This window comes from Molothrus ater, chromosome 18, assembly GCF_012460135.2.
Source record: "Molothrus ater isolate BHLD 08-10-18 breed brown headed cowbird chromosome 18, BPBGC_Mater_1.1, whole genome shotgun sequence".
Taxonomy (NCBI): domain Eukaryota; kingdom Metazoa; phylum Chordata; class Aves; order Passeriformes; family Icteridae; genus Molothrus; species Molothrus ater.
Genome location: NC_050495.2, coordinates 4,204,662 through 4,221,545, shown reverse-complemented (window position 1 = coordinate 4,221,545; position 16,884 = coordinate 4,204,662). Strand labels below are relative to the sequence as shown.

Sequence of the window (16,884 nt, the reverse complement as noted above, 5' to 3'; positions counted from 1 at the left end):
ACAGGGCTTGGAGAAACCTGGGCTAGTGGAACTTGTCCCTGCCCATGGCAGGGGTTGGACTGGATGAGCTTCAAGATCCCTTCTCACCCAAACCATTCTGGGATTCTATAATTTTTAAAATTCTCTTAAATCTTTAATTGATTTTCATATTTAATCCAGTTTGGACACTAAACCCCAGCCAGTTTGGCCTCTTCCCTGGGTGTGCTGGCATCAGGTGGCTCCACATGTGTCTGGACTTTGGGGCAAGGAGGGTTCCTTCTACTCATTTCCATTTCAATATAAACCCTTCATTTCCCTATCACTTTTCCAAACCATAATTAAGTGCCCAAGCCTATTTTCCTCCACCCTGTCACTGATATTCTTATTTTGATGCCCGATTATTTACAGGCAGGAGGTGGTTGAAGGATGAGTCAAAATGACTCAGGAGCTGCAAATCCTTCTCATGCTAATGCAGGGTGTTCTCATCCCAGGGTGCTTCCATCTTCCTTCTCCCAGCCTGGGATCCCAGCAGAGCCTCCTTCCTGGGAATGGAAATAATTGGGAACTGGAAGGGTTTGTGTGGCTGAAGCAATGCTGGGGGGAATATTCTTTGATTCTGTGGTTACTTTTTGGCATCCTCGGGCATTTCTAAAGCTCATACTCAGGATTATGGAATATCCTGAGCTGGAAGGGACTCCAGGGATCATCCAGTCCAACTCCCCAACAGTCCCACCCTGTGCATCCCTGGGAGTGGTGTCCAAACACTCTTTGAGCTCTGGCAGGAGTTTTCCCAAAGGCCAGAGCTGCTGTTTGCTGACTCTCCTGATACTTGATGTGCTTCCAGCTTTGTTCTGGGTCACGGGAGATCCTTGTGGAGTTTCTAAAATGTGCTGACACTGGGCATGGGAGGTATTGTTTTGTGTGTGTCAGAGGACATGCAGGAATTGTCCAGGTCCCATTCCTTGACCTTCCCTGGCCTCAAAATGAATTTTAATCCCTCTGATTAAAATCGATTTTGATAATTGATTAAAATTGATAAAACTGATAAAAAGTGGGGATTTGCCCAGGGAAGCTGTGGCTGCCCCATCCCTGGAAGTGTCCAAGGCCAGGTTGGAGGAGGCTTGGAGAAACCTGGGATAGTAGAAGGTGTCCCTGCCCTGGACTGGATGATCTTCAAGGTCCCTTCCCATCCAAATCCACGACTCTGTGATTTCTGTGACTTCTTAATGCCCTGGGGACTGTCAGCAACCACAGATCTTCACAGGATGATATTCCAGGTTCCCTGCTTGGAATTTGGACTGATGACTCCTACTCCTCCAGGATGAAATGTTTAGGAAAGATGTGTGTGGAGACACGGAATGATGATCTCCTGGGACATTTCTGTGGAATCGGCATTTGAGGCCTTTCCTGTGCCATCACTAAGAGGAAGAACCATCATGCACAAGAGATTTGAACATTCCCTTTATTGGTCACACAGATTAAATTGAGGCCTTCAGAAAACAGAGTTAACCTGCAAATAAAATTACAGATCAGCTCATTCCTGTTTGCCAAGAGGCCACGTGAGATCACAGGGCTCCTGCAGGCTCTGAGATCAAAGAATCAGCTGCTTCTTGTCAGGTGTACAATGATTTCCTACACCCCTCTTTGTCCAGTGGAATTTTGCCAAAATCACCAAAGTGGGGCTGGATTTACAGCAGAGGATGTGCTCCTGAATGTCTCATACTTGGAATAAGTGAAAGCAAGGGGATCCAGATCCCCTGAATGGCTTTCCCTGAGGTGGGATCACAGACCCTTGAGTTCAGCATTAATCAGCAGGGAATTTTCTCCAGCCTTTGTTTTCCTTTTCCTGACTTTACCTAGTGACTGCAACATTTCCAGGGAAGCTGGAAATTCTTTTGGACAGTGGCTCCCAATTTCCCCAGCCCAGCTGTGTTTGCTAAGCCCAGCAGGGAGATGCCCACGCTGCTGAGCTATTCCTGGCACACAGAGTCAGCAGGAGAGAGGAGCTGCACCACGGATGAGTAAGGAACACTTGGCTTATCCACACAGGAGAGTGAGCCAGGCACTGTGCTGGGCTCACAACAGCCTTTGGATTTGAGGCTTCCTCACCATCCTGTCTGGGATTGGTTTGTAAAGCAGGAAAGACACGTGGCATGGGAAGATCAGCCAGGCTGTATCTTCAGAACAGTGTGTTGGGTCCCCAACAGCATCCCTTAACACCCCAAAAAGTCCTGCTCCTCCTCTGAGAAGCACAACCTTCCCCAGGCCAGGCCCTCTCTCTCTGAGAGGGAGAAATGGGAAGCTGAGGGGCCCGTGGGAGTTTTAGGGACAAGAAGAGCTATTTTCTTATGCTCTCTGCTATATATAGAGTCTGGCAAGCCAACAGGGCTGGAACAAGTTGCTTTTGTTGCTAAAACATCGTTTGGAAAGGCCATTTTAGGCAAGTGCTGCTGTCTGGTTCCAGCTACACTAAGCAGGTGCTGTGGCCCGAGCTTTGTCCTGGCAGGAATGTGAGGAAAACTGGAGTAAGCCAGGCACGTGCTCCCAGAGCTGCTGTTACTTCCCTGGGAGCCTCAGAGCTTCTTCCTACTAAGGAGCTTTTACCTCCTGGGGGGGAGCCTGTAAATCTAATTACACACTGGGTGTTGGAGCGGCCAGCAGAGACCTCAGGTGTCCCCAGCTCTGTTTCAGATCCTGTCCCCTGGTGCAGATGAACTGCAGGACTGCCCAGGGCTCAGCTGGACCCAGCCTGCCCTTTGCAGCCTGATCCCAGACAGCCCTTGGTGCACTTTGCCACGGATGATTAGTCCATATTTGAAAGCCCTTCTTCCAGGCAGGTTGTGGAGGGAGTGGAGCCGCCTGGAAAATGGCAGCGACCTGGAAATGAGACACTGAGAGCCAGAGCTGGGTCAAGCCCTGCGTGGATCCCTGTGCTGTTCCCATCCTTCTGCTGCGATCCCTAAGCCACTGTTGTCACCCATTCCAGGGGAGCAGTGCTCACAGGCGGGGCCCTGGGGGGGTGGCCAGCTGCTTCTTCTCCTGCAGGATGGTCCCCAAGAGCCGAGCTGCTGCCATGGCACAGCCCCAGTGGATGGTGAGCCCAAAGCCGCCGTGGCCGTAGTTGTGAATCACCTGGGGGAGAAGCACAGAATCCCAGCATGGGCTGGGGGAATCTCAAAGCCCTTCTTGTCCCATCCCCTGCTGTGGGCAGGGACATCTCCTACAAGCCCGGGTTACTCCAAGAGATCCCTGAGCCCTTCCAGGGATGGGGAAGCCACATCAATCATTTGTTTCAGTATCTCTGACATTTATCCCTGGACTCAAAGATTCCCTCGTTGTTGGTGGGGAGATGGAGAGAGGGATGATCACAGGAACAGGGCTTGTTTATCACTGCCCCAGGCACAATTAACACGGTGATTAATTACACTCAACCGCGGGGCTGGGCGGGTACCTCTGCCTGGAGATTGCCGAGCCGGATGCTCTCCCTCTCCAGGCGGACCGAGGGCCGTGCTGGTCTCAGGCCGCTCCACTCCCCGACGATCTTTGCCTTCTGGAAGCAAAAGCACGTAGCACTGCACAGCATTCCTTGGAATCCCACCAGCCAAACCTCACGGCACCAGCTGAGCCCTGAAATGAGCAGGGACAGGGGGCAGCCCATCTGCAGCAGCAGCTCCAGGCAGAACGGTTTGGGATGGCAGCGCCAGCTTGAAGCTGAAGAAAATCCCTGTGCCAAAGCCCCACACCACCTTTCCTGCTAATCCAGGGAATAACAGCAGCACTGGGAGTGGACACAACCCAGCCTCACACCACACAACCCTTCTCTAAAGGTGTGGGAACATTGGGCTGGAACCTCCCAAAGCTCTGCTTCTATACATGAGTAATTATTATCCCTACAAACCTTGTCTCAGTACCAGCCCCAGGCCCTGCCTGTCCCTCAGCCAGGTGGAAGAGCCCTGGGTGGACACACAGAAACCCTGACTCATGGAAACAGCTCCTGTGGTTTGTCCCAGGACTCATTCCTGCATCCTGAGCCCCCCAGCTCCCTGTGCCCCATGCTGGCAGTCAGGTCACCCACCTGGAGAGCTGGCAGCAGTTGGCAGCAGCTGTCCCAGATGGATTTGTGGTCCTTGGCACTGTTCTCCTCGCTCCAGTTTCCGTGCTGGTAAATCCCTCCCAGCACTGTGAACTCGCTCCTGTACCAGGAGCCAAAGGAGACACACGGTGGTGGCTTGTCCCCAGCTGTCCCCTGTGGGGCCACCACGTGGAGGGACGCTGTGTGAGTGTGGTGATGGATCCTGCTACACCCTGAGCCTGCAAAACATTCCCGTGGGAGAAACTCCCACATGGAGCAGGCAGAGAGAGGAGCCTGCACATCTGCTCGTGAGCAAGTCACTCATTAAATCCTGTCAGCCATTCTTTGTCTAGGCAAAGCAGACAGATAATTCCATCCTTATCAAACAGGTCTGCCCCTGCCTGGCTCAGGAAGAGCTGGAAGGAGCAGGATGGCTCTGGAGGGAGCACAGAGATTGGTGCTGCTGCTGCCCCAAACTCCTGTGGAATAACAGAGGACAAGAGGCAGGTTAAGGCTGAGGGGGTCCTGGAGGGGTTTGTGCTGGCTGGACCCTTCCAAAACCCTGCTTGATCATTGGGAAGCACAAAAGCAAAAGGAGGGACCCTCCAGGGCTGAGCTGCCCAGCAGGAAAGGGGTGCCCTCCACATGAGAACTGGATCCAGCTCTTCCTTTGGGATCAGCCTGGTGGCCAGCCCTGACAGCTCCAGCTAAAACAAGCACAGGCAGAGGAATTCATCTGGGGCTGTGATCAGGAATCACTCAGAATATGCTGCATGGGGGCTGTGAGCCTGCAAAGCTCCTGTTTGCATCCTGGCTTACTGCCTAAGCCTGAAATGTTAGAGGACAATAGGAAGTGTCAGAGATGCAGCATTCAAATTCCAGCTTAAAGACCCCTCTCCACTGCCAGAGCAGAGTTGCTGCAGGCCCTTGGGAGGAAGCAGAGCTGGGATGAACAGCAGATGGATTTATTTATCCCAGTGTAGCTCCCTGGGCAGAGCCAGGAGCTGGATTCCGTCCTTGTGGTCCCTTTTAGCTCAGGATATTCCATGATAAACCCAATGAGATGCCCCCAGGCTCACCGGCAGCTCAGGGGACAGTGAGGGGAAGGCTGAGCTTTCCCAGGGAGATTTTGTTGAAGTAGAAGAATTCCTGCCTTATTTTTATGGGAGCATGGATCAGCAGTGCCTTTCCCCACCCTGAGCTGCAGCACCAGTTTGGTCCACTGGTTGATGATAAAGATGGCTACAGATGTGAAAACAAAACATCTCCCCCAAAATATCCACTCCACTGTCAGTGTTTGGCTGGTTTGGGGACTTGGCCAGGGTGGAGTTTGCCTTGGTGGGGTTTGGTCCCTGGAAAAGGACAGGACATGGAAGCACTGTGGTGCTGGGTGCTCTCTGCTGACTGGGAGCTCCCTGGCTTTGCTGCCCACGTCCTCCTCCCACACAGCCAAGAACAGCACCAGGGATGAAGCCAGGCCTGGCAGACACAGCAGGAGCCATGTCCCAGGCCAGGCTTTGGGGACAGTGACAGAGGAATGTCACTGGTGCCAGCCAGGCCTGGTCACCTACCCCGGGATGACGTAGGGCGAGTTGTAGATCCCGGATTTCAGGTCGTGAGTGATGATGAAATGCTTCACCCACGGGGCCAGGACCTGCGACATGAAGGGAGGAAGTCAGAGCTGGAGAGTGGGTGCCAGGCTCAGGGGACAGCAGGAGGGACATGAAGATGCAGATATTGGACCCTCCCTTAGCTCGGTGTTCCCTGTGCTGGCTTCCCTGGGAAGATGGGAAAACAGGAGTGCAGGTGTTTCTCCAAATAATCACCATCTTCCCCCAAAGATTTTATCTTTTTATTATCAGCATTGTGCCTCTGAGCTCCCCCAGCCCTCACCCTATGGGGAAACAGAAACAGCTGGAGGCTGAGGGCATTCCCACAGCTGAACCAGGAATGGGATCTGGTTGGTTCCACATGAGCAGTGTTCACTGGGAATCAGGACCTGATCCCAGTGTGGGCCCAGCCACAAGCCCATGGTTTTCCCCAGAGGGCACAGCCACTCCTCATGGTACAGATGGGTTTTTGGGAAGCCCCAGGCCTGCCCCAGCTCACCCTGATGATCTGGCCCCGGCCAGGCTGCAGCTCTGGGTCGGGCTGCAGGTCCCCTGAGCGCATCCCACTGCAGTTCAGCACCACATCCACACCCTGGGAGAACAGCTGAGGAGAGAGGGAGCAGCACACAGGGATGTTGCCACAGAGGCACAACATTCCTGCTTCCAAATGAGCTCTTTCCAACAGTCAGGAAATGGACAAACCATAAGGGGCAGATCCAGGGCACAGCTTCTTCCCCAGCCAGCTCCTGCTGACATCCCATGTGTGCCACCAAACCATTCCAGGGAAAGCTGCCAGTCCAGGCTGGATAAATGCTCTACCCCATCCTCGGTCAGCCATCCCTCAATACCCAAAACCTTTTATCTTTCCTGGTAGAATTTATTTCCTGGACTTTGGAATAGTCTTGCTGCTGTCCCCTGTCCCATCACTCGTGCCAAGGAATATCCCAGAGCAGCCCCTGCCTGCTGGATGCTGCTTCTCCACTCTGGGATGGGGCTGTGCCCTCTGCCCTGGCTCCACATCCCCACTCACCTCCTGGAAAGACTCAACCTTCTTATGGAAAAACTTCACTCCCCTCTGCATCAGCCTGGGAAGCACAAGTTCATTTGTTACTGGCAAATTAAAAGGAAATGTTCAATACCAGGACACCTGCTCAGCATTAGAAATTACAGGAATAAAATCAAACCCCAAATTCTTCCAAAGCCAAAAGCACTTGGATGCAGCTCCAAGTGCCCCCATTACTTTCATTTTTGCCATGCAAAAAATACACTCCTGGGCTCACTGTCAATGTGTTACCCCACTGGGGCAATGCGCAGGAATTCCAGAGCCTCTTCCCAGGGATGCATCTCTGCCCACCCTATCCTGATGTGCAGGATGAAAATCCACACCTGCAGCCAGAGGAAGCAGGAGCAGCTGCACTCACCTGTTGGTGAGCCAGGGCAGGTAACTCCTGCCCTCCAGCATCAGCGCCGTGTTGAACCAGCCGTGGCTGAAACAGGAGGAGAGGAGGCTGTGAGGACCTGCAGGAGCCTCCTGCCCCAACATTCCTGACAGCCACTGTGGATCTGGGACCCCAATTCCCCTTGGGACCCTCCTCACATGAGTGCGTGATTTTTCCTCCCTTTTTACAGCATAAAACACCTTCTGGTTTTCCTCCCCTGTTTTGACATTGAGGTAAGGTGAGGTAAGAGAGGAGCTGGAATGGTTTCTGTGCTGTGTTGCTGCTTTTTTGGCCATTTGAGCTGTTTCTTACTCATTTGAAGGGAAGCATTTTTAAAGAAGTGAGGACATTTCTACGCCTGCAGCTCCTTGTCCCACTGCCTCATGCCAGAGCTGTATTCAGGAGGTATCCAGGACTGTCCCACCTGAGTGTCCAAAAAAACTCACTGAAAAATACCTGTAACCAGGGAAGAGTTCGAGTTCTTTTGGGGTCAAGTTCCTGAATCCCAGGACAATGTTCTTCCAGGATGGATCCTGAAGAGAAAGAGTTGAGATCATTAATGAGTCAGGAAATAATGTCCTGAGATCATTAATGAGCTAGGAAATAATGTCCTGAGATCATTAATGAGCCAGAATCACCGTGGGACAGGAGCTATGGGGAGTTGATGGGACACACCCCATGGGACACAGCCCATCCCAGAGGGACACAGCTGGATGTGCAGCTGCCAGCACAGCTGGACAGGCTGTCACTCCCCTTTTGGATCCTCACACCAGTATTGCCTCGGGAGCACAGAAAACACCATGTCCCAAGGCAAATTTGGAAATATTGGGAAGCGCTGGCTGGAAGAAGCAGAGCCTCTGAAACCCTTCCCAGCCCCAGCTGGGACCTGCTCCTTCCTTACCGGCGGCGGCTCCCTGAACAGGTTGTAGCCAGAAATGAGGAAAAGTCCCATTTCCTTGGCTGCTGGGGAGTGCAGCTGCCCGAGGAGGTGATCGAACGTCTCTTTATTCCAGAGCCTGAGATGAGAATGGGACAGTGGTGGCTCTGCCAGCCCCATGGAGCTGGGCCAGGGCAGCCCATGGCACACAGGGAGAGGGACAGGCACCATCCTCATCCTCCTCCTCCTCCTCCTGCTGCTGCCTTACGTCTCCTGCAGGTTGCCGTGGTCACTCAGGTAGGGCTGCCACAGCCCGGCTGCCCCGTCGCTGGTGGTGTGGGGGGTGAAGTGGTCGGCGTAGACCTCCAGCTGCAGGGAAGGCAGCAGGCTCTGGAACTGCTCCTGGATGCACAGGGCGCTGGAGAGCCCGATCACCCCGGCCCCGATGACGGCCACACGCATGGCTCCGGCTCCGAGGGCACGGCTGGGGCTGCTGGACAAGCTGGGGACAGCACGAGGGAGCGTCAGCTCCTGCAGGAGCTCAGCTGCTCTGGCAGTGGAGCTGAGCTCCTCACGGTTCATTCTTGTAAAGCCTCCCAGCCCTCCTCAAGAAGCTCTGATCCAGGAATCATGGATGGGGTGTTTGTGGTTCCTCCCAGTGGCTGGGGAATGTGTCTCCACCCCTGGCTGTGCCAGCAGAAAAGCTGCAGCTCAGCTGGCAGGGCGGCACTGCTGGCACAGGGAGCTCCAGGTGTGGCCCGCCCCAGGGATCCTCCTCTGTGTCCCACCAGCCACAGGCTGAGCAGCCAGGGAGACGCTGGAGCACCCACCACAGCTCCATCTCCCCAGGGACACTGTGAACCCTCCATTCCCAGTGACCCAACCCTGCTCTGCGCGGGCATGGATGAAAAGGATGGGAAGCAGCAGTTGTTTCCCAGGGAGCAATGCCAGCTGTGATGAGTGCAAGGTTGGACCCTCACACCACTGTCACCCACAGGGCTGCACAGGAGGGTGGCTGCGCCACCACCTCAAACCCTTCCAGGCACAGCTGGGAGGATGGCTGCGGGTGAATTCTGGCTGCAAATCACAGAATCTCAGAATCCCAGAATTCACAGAATCACTGGGTTGGAAGTGACCTTCAAGACCATTGAGTACAACCCAGCCCCAACATCTCAACCCTGGCCCCCAGTGCCACATCCAGGCTTTGTTAAACACATCCAGGGATGGTGACTCCACCACCTCCCCGGGGCAGCCACTCCAGAACTTTATCACTCTTTCCATAAAAAAACTGTTTCCTAATACCCAACTTATATTTCCCTTGGTGCAGCTTGAGACTGTGTCCTCTGGTTCTATCAGTTCCTGGAGAAAGAGCCCAACCCCACCATACCAAAAACCATCTTTCAGAGAGTTGTAGAGAGTGACAAGGTCACCCCGGAGTCTCCTTTTCTCCAGGCTAAACACCCCCAGCTCCCTCAGTCGCTCCTCACAGAGTTTGTGTTCCAGGCCCCTCACCAGCCCTGTTGCCTCCTCTGGATGTGCTGAAGAGTCTCAATGTCCTTCCCAAACTGAGGGGCCAGAACTGGACACAGCTTCAGCCCCTCTCCATCCTCTGGTTCCCTCCTGACAGAACTTTCCTGCCTTGGAAAAGCCCTGTGGTCACTGCCTGTGCATGGAATGGACAAAAACCAGTATGGGGAAGAGCTGGGAGTGCAGATCCTGGGCTGGTTCTGGGAGCAGGAATAAATTCCAGCCTACAGGGTTTTTTTGGGCAAGGTGAAGTCCAGCATCTCTGCTGTGACAACAGGGGGATGACATTTGCCAGGATGGAGGGATGACTCATTGGAACAGCACAGTGGGAGCTGTTTCCCATCTGCCATGGTTTTAAAACCCTCAGGAACCAGGGTCACCTCCTCCACCAGGGACAGGGACTCACCCCAGCTGTCCCTGCAGTGCCAGCTGAGGAGGATCTGCCAAAAAATAATGTGAATACACATTTTCCACCAGTTTACCTGCAGAGTGTGGGGTCCCTGGAGCAGTCAGTGCCGTGTCCGGAGGCTTCAGAGTCAGAGTTGTTGCAGCTCAGCAGGGCAAAGTCTGAGTGTCCAGGGCAGCAGGGCCAAAGTCTGCTCTCGCTCTGGGAGGTGGAGTTCCCACGTGATGCCACTGGCAGGAGGCCCCAGAGTCATGGAAAACGGGGTCACCACCATTGGTGGCAAAGTGCCACCCCTGCCTCTTGTCTCCATGGTGACCACTGGCAGACCAGGACACAGGGATGTGTTTATGGGCATGGTCCTGGAGGTCTTTTCCAGCAGCAGTGATTCTGTGACTTCCTGGGGTGTGGATTTGCAGAATCCCTTAGACTGGGAAAGACGACTGAGGTCAACCTTTGACTGATCACCATCTTGTCAACTAGACCACAGCACTAATGTCACATCCAGTTGCTTCTTGAACACAAGATTCCTGTGGGATCTGGAAAAATTGAGTGCTTCTGGCTCAGTTTTTGAGTAGGAAGAGAGGCTGAGTGCATCAGGATTGTTCAGCCTGGAAAACAAAAGGCATCAGAGGGACCTAATTGTGGCCTTCCAGTACCTGAAGGCAGCCTGATGGAAAATGGAGAGTGACTATTTACAAGGGCCTGGAGTGACAGGACAAGGGGGAACAGCTTCCCACTGCCAGAGGCAGGGTTAGACAGGATACTGGGAAGAAATTCCTCCCTGTGAGGCTGGGGAGGCCCTGGCTCAGGCTACTCAGAGCAGCTGTGGCTGCCCCATCCCTGGAAGTGTCCCAGGCCAGGTCGGACAGGGTTTGGAGCAAACCGGGCCAGTGGAAGGTGTCCCTGCCATGGAATGGGATATTGGGGGCGGGATTTGGGGGGGAGTGGGATGGGCCGGGCAGCCCCGCCCACCACATCAAGCCCCGCCTACCGCCGCAAACAAGCCACGCCCATAGAGAGGAGCTCCTCCCCTTTCAGGCCCCGCCCTTTCCCTCGCAGGCCCGCCCGGCCCGCCCCTTCCCGGCGTGAGGGGGAGGCGGCCGCAGCCCCGCAGCTGCAGCCATGGCGCTGGTCACCCTGCAGCGCTCGCCGACCCCCAGCGCCGCCTCCTCGGCCAGCACGAGCGAGGTGAGCGGGGACGGCATGGGCAGGGACGGGGAGGGAAGGGGAGGATGAGCCCCGGGGGCGGCGGCGGCGAATGGGGAGCGGGGAGGGGCGGGGTGAGGCCCCGCTCGGGGCCAGGCCCCTGCAGCCCCCCCAGCATCCCGTAACCCAGAGCTTCTGGCTCCATCACCCTCATGGTCCCGGCCTCACAGCTCTGGCCCTTCACAGCTTTCCCCTTCTAGCCCCTGGTTCCACCCCCTCGCGGCCCCTTGGCCCTCCACAACCACTTGTCCCCTGTCTTCATCCCCCGCCTGTCCCCATGGCCTGACTTCCGACAGCCCCCTGGCACCAGCTCAGCCCCTCACAGGCTCCCCAGCCCCTGGTTTCATGCCCTTCACAGGCGCTGGTCCCTCATGGCTGCCAGCCCTACAGCCCCCTGGTCCCCCATAGCCCCTTCCCCTCAGCGTTCCTCCCCTTACAGCCCCCATGGCCCTGAGCCTCACAACCCCCATCAGTCCCCGGCCCAGCTCAGCCCCTCACAGCCCCCACCATCCCAGTCCCCTCTCATAGCCCCCGATGCTGCCCAGCCCCAGCCTTTTGATGCTGCCAGGAGGAGCCAAGCCTGGTTCTGTCCTGCCATCCCCCCACACACAGCTCCATTCCCCTGTGGATGTCCCCCATTCCAGCCCTCAGCTGGCAGGGAGCCTGAGCTCCCTAAACCCTGGGGCAGCCTGCTTCAGCTCTCTCTTGGCAGGTAAATGTCTGGGCAGAGTGCTGGGCCTGTCTTCATGGAGCAGCTGTGCTGGCCCTTGTCCCTGCTTGGCATCCCAGAGCTGCCACCACCTCCTGCCCCAGGGATGCCCTGCTTTGCCCTGTGTTATCGCTCTGTCCATGGCACGACCTTTCCCCACATCTGCTGCAGCTCCTGCCCCTCAGGGAGCTCATGCCAGCCCTTCCCCAGGGTGTCCATTGTCAATTCTCCAGGAGCAGCTCCCATCCTGCTGCACCCCATACCTGTGCCACTCCTCACACCTCCACTGTGCTGCTGCCCTTTCTCTCCTTCCCCCAGCTCTGCTGCTCCAGGACCTGGACCTGCCACTTCACCTGCCCTGTGGTGCCATCTGTGTCCTGCTGGCCTGGCTCTCTGCATGTCCCAGCTCTGCTGCACACCCCCTCCACTCCTGTGCCCCAGGAATGCCCTCTCCTACCTCTGCCCAGCCTTGGGCTTCTGCTTTCCCCCTCACAGCTCCCACGTGCCATCCAAACACAGCTGCACCTCCAGTTTCTCTTTCTTCTCCCCTTTTTCCCTCCAAACCCATCTCCTTTGTCACCCTCAAAGACAGGCCTGCTGTTTCCCTGCACATCCTCCCCGTGCATCCCTCCCCCCAAGCTTCTTTCCTTTGATGTTCACTGCCCTTGGCTTCGCTCTGTCCCCACTCCTGCCAGGTAAACAATCCTATTTGTCACCTGTCAGGTCCCTGTGACTCCCCCGATTAGCTGGGCTGAGGGGGGAGCAGGAGGGGGGAGCCACAAAGCTCCCGGGTTCTGCCTGGCCCCAGGGGCTTTGGAGGGGGTCCCTGGCTGCAGGGACCCAGTTTGGGCCATGCTGTGCCAACTGTGGAACTTGGAGATGTGAGCTGCACTTTTTGAAGGAGTTTTCCGAAGGAATTTTGTAGGATCTCGTTTAGGCAGAGTCTTAAACAAGACCTAGTGGCCTCCCAGTCTAGAGAGATGAAAATGAGCTGTAACCCCAGAGCAGGCAGGGGAATTAGACTGGATTTAACTGGTGCAGGTGGGAGAGGAGTCAAAGCAGGCCTTGCCATGTACATCTGTCTTAGGCACTGCTTTGTGGCAGAGCTGCTGCTAGTGATTGTATTTTCTGTGGGATGACCATACAATTCTCCTTTTTCCTCTCAAAAATGCTGCCCCAAATTTGCCACCAGGTGTTGTCCATGGCAGGGCACTTCTGCCACCAGCACCCACAGCTCAGCAGTGCTGTGGTGGCTCCCAAAGGAAGACACTGAGTCCTGATAGAATGATCTCTTCTAGCATGAAATAAAATTATGATTTCCAGATTCTTTTTCCAGGTTCAGCATGTTGTTTTTTGCAAAGTTAATTTAAAGAAAAATCCCCTCAAAAACTGCCAGCCTGCTCCTGTTCTTTTAGGATCTTTCTTGCAAGGAAAACCAGGGGTCATTTGGACTTTTAGCTGAATAATTACTAGAAGATATTTTAATGGGAAATGATGGCCACACATCCTTGCTAATTGTGACTGTGCTGTTGTGGCCTCTCCTAACTCAGGAGCCCAAAGGAATTTATAAAATGGATGCTGCTGCAAATTCTTAGGTGAGAGTGGTTCACACACACGTGCAAACTTGCACTGCTTGTGCATCTGCCTTGCACACACCTCCTGCTCCCCGTGGTCCTTCAGAGTGGCCACGCTCAGCACAGTCCCCAGGGAGGGACAGGCAGTGCCTGCTGGGGTCTGCCCATGGTGGGATGAGCAGCTGCAGCTCCAGAGCATCACCCCAGTGTGTGGTGCACCCCAAACCCTGCCAGCTCCCAGGGCTGCTCTCAGCAGGACAGGCCAGGCCAGGCCAGGAGGGCTTGGCGTGGCAGCCTCGCTGCTGCCTTCCTTTGGTTTTCCTGCGGTTTTTAGTAGAAAATACAGGGAAAATCAGCTTTGGGAACAGCTCAGCTCCTGCAGGAGAGGAGCCCACAGCAGCTCCAGGCCCAGCCCTGCTGCCGAGCCCCAGCTGACGACATCCAAGAGTCGTCATCCTCACAGTCACGTTTGTTTAAAAAGGAAAAAAGTTTTTCTCCCCTTTGTTGCTACGTGACGGCCCCAAACAAACAGGAGGGTGACCCTGCAAAGGTCCCAAACCTGCCAGACCTCCAGAGCTTCCCAGGGCTGGGGGATCTGCCAGTGGGGGCACTGGGACTTGGGGTGCTCTGGGGCCCTGCCTGCAGCCCAGCTCTGCACTGTAAACAGACTAAAAATAGCCATGGTATGCTCCTCACCCTCTGCTGGGTCAGTCGGGACAGCCTTGTGCATCTCCCCTCCTCCAAATGGCCACAGTTCCAATATCCAGCCTCTGCTCTTGCATTTGCAGGATTTTTTTTTTCCCCCTGGCTTTACTTGGCTCTCACAGATTGTCAGCAGAGCAGCTCCTGTGCCCTCCACCATCCCAGATCCTAACTTGAGAGGATGGGGAGCGATCCGATCCAGGTCCACTCATCCCTCCAAAGCTCCAGTCTTGAACATTTGAAATGATGTAATTTGTTTATTTTTGACTTGTACAAAACCACCTGGAAACTTGTAATTCCTAGGGGGATCCTTATTTGATGTGGGTTCTGAGCAAGGCTGTAGGAAATACCAGGATGTTCCCCAAGAGTCAGCACTGATGGAGCCTGATTTCCTGCAAGGCTTGTGTCCCTCCAGCTTTGTCAGGATCAGGTGTGTTGTGAGTGTGAAGGATTTTCTGTAAGGCCCCTGCTTTGCTTATAGGGCCCAAATCTTCTCCCCAGCACAGCCCTGCTCTCCAAGGGGATGCTCCCAGCCTTTCTCCTCTGCACTCACTCAGGACCAAAGCAGAACTATCTCAGAGCCTGTTGTTTTGGTTGGGTTTTTTTTGTCAGCTCTGGATGCAATTAGCCCCAACCCTGCTTTTCTCTAATAAGGAATTTTGTCTAAAAGCTACTAGGGAACTTGAAGGGGATGACTGCAAAGCATGACTCTGTGAAAATGCTTGGGTTTGGAAGCAGGCTGAGGTCACACTTCTCTTTTGAGGAGACTCAATAAAGTCTAGTGTCACCTGAGCAGCCAGATTTGCTTCCAGGGAGGCTTCCTATAAGTGCCTGGTGCAGAAGTGCCCATTTTAATCCACTCCTGCCACCAAAGCAGCGTGTTCCCCTGGAAGGCAGCAGGCATGGGACGTGCATTGTTCCATCCTGGGGACACGTGTGCCAGCACCGGGTGGAGGTGGCCTCCTTGACCTGGCAGTGTGATCATCCCTGGAGCTGCACATCAGGGACAGTCCCGGGGAGCACTTTTGGCTGTGTCCTGGTGCTTGGGACATCCCCAGTGCCAGTTATTTGTGGCTGCCAGCTGCTGCCCTCACGTGTGTGCGCGGCGGCAGCGAGGTGTGCGCCGGTGACGTCGGGTCTGGCGCTCTTCAAAGCGCTCTGCGCTCCAGGACCAGCTTGCAGGATTAGGACCTAATAGCTTTAAAATCCCCCTGAGCCCCTTTGTCACCCGGCGCCGGGTGCTGGTACCGTACAGGACTAGGGAGTCTCATTTATCCCTGGCTCCAGGAGGAAAAACCCTGCAGAAAACAGCCCCTCACTCCCTGTTGGTGCAGGGATTTTAGTTAAAGGTGTCATGTGCAAATAACCAACGTGTGACTCTTGTGTCCTTTCCTCCCCTCAGGCGGAGGCCGGCAGTGATGAAGAGCGTAGACTGAATGTGAGGTAAGCTGAGCTTTTGGGCTCTAAGTTTGCACTGTTGTTAATTGTCTGCCCAGCATCCGAGTCCTGACCCTGCAGAGATCCCCTTGCCTAAAGGATCCCCTCCAGGTGTTTTTTGCAGAGAGCTGAATGTGAGGATGCTCTCTCCCTCATCAGTTTTAAGATGAGCATTGAACCAGGTGAAAGAATAAAAGAGAGTTTGTGATCCTTTTTTCCACTCCTGAGAAGACACTGGAAAATTACTGGTCAGCTCTGGCCACAGCACTTTAGTGTTATCACAGCATCTCTGGCTCTGCTGCTGCTCCCTGAGGCTGGGGCTCCACTCAGGAAGGGGCTCTGCTCCCAGGGTGGCAGAGGAGAACTCTGCTCATTCCTGGCTATTATCTACCAGGAATTTGCCTCCTTGGGGTCATGCAGAGCCACTGTGTTCATGTGAGGGTAAGAAAAGGCTGAGCTGTCCTGCCAGAGAGGAGAGAGGCTCCTCTTGCTGACATTGTGCAGATCTAAAGTGGTGACACAAGCTCATGTGCCAGAGCCCTGGATAATGGGCTCTGAGTAATGCTGTGGATGGTTCACTCTAAGCTTGGCTCTTGCAGGCAGCTCTTACCCTCTAACCTGTAAACCACAGCCCAGGGGAGCAGTGTAAAGGCACAGCAGTGGTTCAGCACTCAGTCTCTTCTCCTTGTCCCTCCTTCCTGCTTTCCTTAGCCTGGCTGCTGGAAAAGCAAAGCTGCTCGTGCTGCTGCTTGGACTGTGTTTGCCCTGCAAGTGAAGTCAGAGCCCAGGAAGCATGGCTGCTCCTGGGACAGAGGAGGAAATTGTTGCACTTTTTTGTTTCTGAGTTCTGGGATGGTGTCTCCTGGCTGCAGCCTGCCTGGGAGGCCTGGAATTCCATGGCTGTCCTGTGTGCACACACATGGGTTGCAGACAGAAGTGCTGTGTGTCTGCTCTGTGTGCTGTCCTGTGTGTATGGGCATTTCATGGCTGTCTGTAATGCCCTTTGAGAGCTGACCCTGTGGGGAATGGATTTTGTATTGGTAAAATCAAAATTCCTTGTTCTGCTCCTTGTCCAATGCAAGGCCCCAGCAGGAACCTGCTGAAGCCATGAACAGCCACAGAGCCCTAATTCTTGTGCTTTTCCTCCTGTGGTATTAAACAGTTACATGTAACCAAGCAGGATGGCAGCCTCCTCTTTTGGTTATACAGTTCTGTGCTAAAAGAGAAAATACAGCTTTATCCTCTTCACTGCAAATGTTGTCACTGTACAAACAAATCCTGGTGAGATCCTTGGATTTGTGGCCACCTTTGGTCTGTCTGGCCTCTTTGCAATCTGGGCATGTGCA

At 54.6% G+C, this 16,884-nt stretch overlaps 2 protein-coding genes across 5 annotated transcripts in view; one reads left to right on the top strand and one right to left on the bottom strand.

The window, feature by feature from the left end:
• Positions 1-1,424: 1,424 nt before the first annotated feature.
• Positions 1,425-10,068, bottom strand: DAO (D-amino acid oxidase). Of its 3 annotated transcripts, none has more exons than XM_036393612.1 (11): positions 9,987-10,068; positions 8,246-8,479; positions 8,002-8,116; positions 7,557-7,633; positions 7,083-7,148; positions 6,692-6,746; positions 6,161-6,265; positions 5,623-5,705; positions 4,055-4,172; positions 3,431-3,529; positions 1,425-3,111 (listed from the first exon to the last, which is right to left on the bottom strand). In XM_036393612.1, exons 2-11 carry the CDS (start codon positions 8,437-8,439, stop codon positions 2,977-2,979), a joined length of 1,047 nt encoding a protein of 348 aa, XP_036249505.1. In that variant the 5' UTR covers positions 8,440-8,479; positions 9,987-10,068; the 3' UTR covers positions 1,425-2,976. The 3 variants fall into 3 exon arrangements, 2 of the variants coding, with proteins under 2 accessions (XP_036249505.1, XP_054372756.1); XR_008508687.1 differs by having other exon boundaries at positions 3,008-3,111; positions 3,431-3,606; XM_054516781.1 differs by lacking the exons at positions 1,425-3,111; positions 3,431-3,529 and having other exon boundaries at positions 4,121-4,530.
• Positions 10,069-11,028: 960 nt separating this feature from the next.
• SSH1 (slingshot protein phosphatase 1) overlaps positions 11,029-16,884 on the top strand; it is a 34,159-nt gene continuing 28,303 nt past the window's right edge. For both annotated transcript variants that reach the window (XM_036393326.1, XM_036393325.1), the window contains exons 1-2: positions 11,029-11,098; positions 15,504-15,544. In XM_036393326.1, the coding sequence (XP_036249219.1) occupies positions 11,033-11,098; positions 15,504-15,544 (107 nt within the window). In that variant the 5' untranslated portion in view covers positions 11,029-11,032. The remainder of the gene's footprint in view (positions 11,099-15,503; positions 15,545-16,884) is intronic.

Excerpts from the sequence above, each read along its gene's own strand:
- DAO (XM_036393612.1), bottom strand. The coding sequence starts at position 8,439 with ATGCGTGTGGCCGTCATCGGGGCCGGGGTGATCGGGCTCTCCAGCGCC. Across the intron at positions 5,706-6,160 it reads GCCGGGGCCAGATCATCAGG|GTCCTGGCCCCGTGGGTGAA; the intron begins GTGAGCTGGGGC and ends TTCATGTCGCAG. Across the intron at positions 3,530-4,054 it reads AACTGCTGCCAGCTCTCCAG|AAGGCAAAGATCGTCGGGGA; the intron begins GTGGGTGACCTG and ends TTTTGCTTCCAG.